Here is a 564-nt window from a genome sequence, read left to right on the forward strand (position 1 = left end):
ACCAAGCGCCTGCCCCCGCCGGAATGACGGCATACTCAGCCAATCGGCAGCGGGGAAAAGGCAGACGACGGCCGAGGAGGCCCATCGCGGTATCTCAAAGTTGGTCCCGCCCCACGCTACCGGGTGGCCCGCCCACGCCCTTGATCGACGGCCACGAAAGCCCGTCAAAGAGAGGGATTTGTGAATTGACGGCTTGTGGGCCAATCCCTGAGTAGGTTTTGTTCTTCTCCCGCCTACTGTCCTCCTGGGCTGGTTCCCGCCCCGTATTGTGATCGACAGCAAGACTGCCCAATGGAAGAGACAAATAAAAATAAAAGGACAGCTCAGCTATCCATTCGGAAACGGAAGAAGGAGGGCTCAATTTCCTCTGTCACCGTAGGGCTGAAGCACCGCCCCTCACACTTGATTGACAACCTCGCTGGCAAATAGGCTGTTGGGAATAGATAAGTGTCGGGGTGCAACGGTAAAGAGGAGGCAGCTCGTCGCGCCCTGCGCTTCACCCACAGCGCAGCCCTGTCCTGACGGCTTACCGGAGGAAAAAATACCCTCAGACTGACTGACTGA

General features: G+C 57.6%; 1 protein-coding gene across 1 annotated transcript in view; it reads right to left on the reverse strand.

Annotated features, from left to right (window-relative positions):
• Positions 1 to 85, reverse strand: part of TMEM57 (transmembrane protein 57) — a 32,009-nt gene extending 31,924 nt beyond the window's left edge. The window contains exon 1 of the mRNA XM_009332182.1: positions 3 to 85. Coding sequence (XP_009330457.1) covers positions 3 to 85 — 83 coding nt within the window. The remainder of the gene's footprint in view (positions 1 to 2) is intronic.
• Between the last annotated feature and the right edge of the window lie 479 nt (positions 86 to 564).

Source organism: Pygoscelis adeliae, unplaced genomic scaffold (assembly GCF_000699105.1).
Source record: "Pygoscelis adeliae isolate BGI_AS28 unplaced genomic scaffold, ASM69910v1 Scaffold359, whole genome shotgun sequence".
Lineage (NCBI taxonomy): Eukaryota > Metazoa > Chordata > Aves > Sphenisciformes > Spheniscidae > Pygoscelis > Pygoscelis adeliae.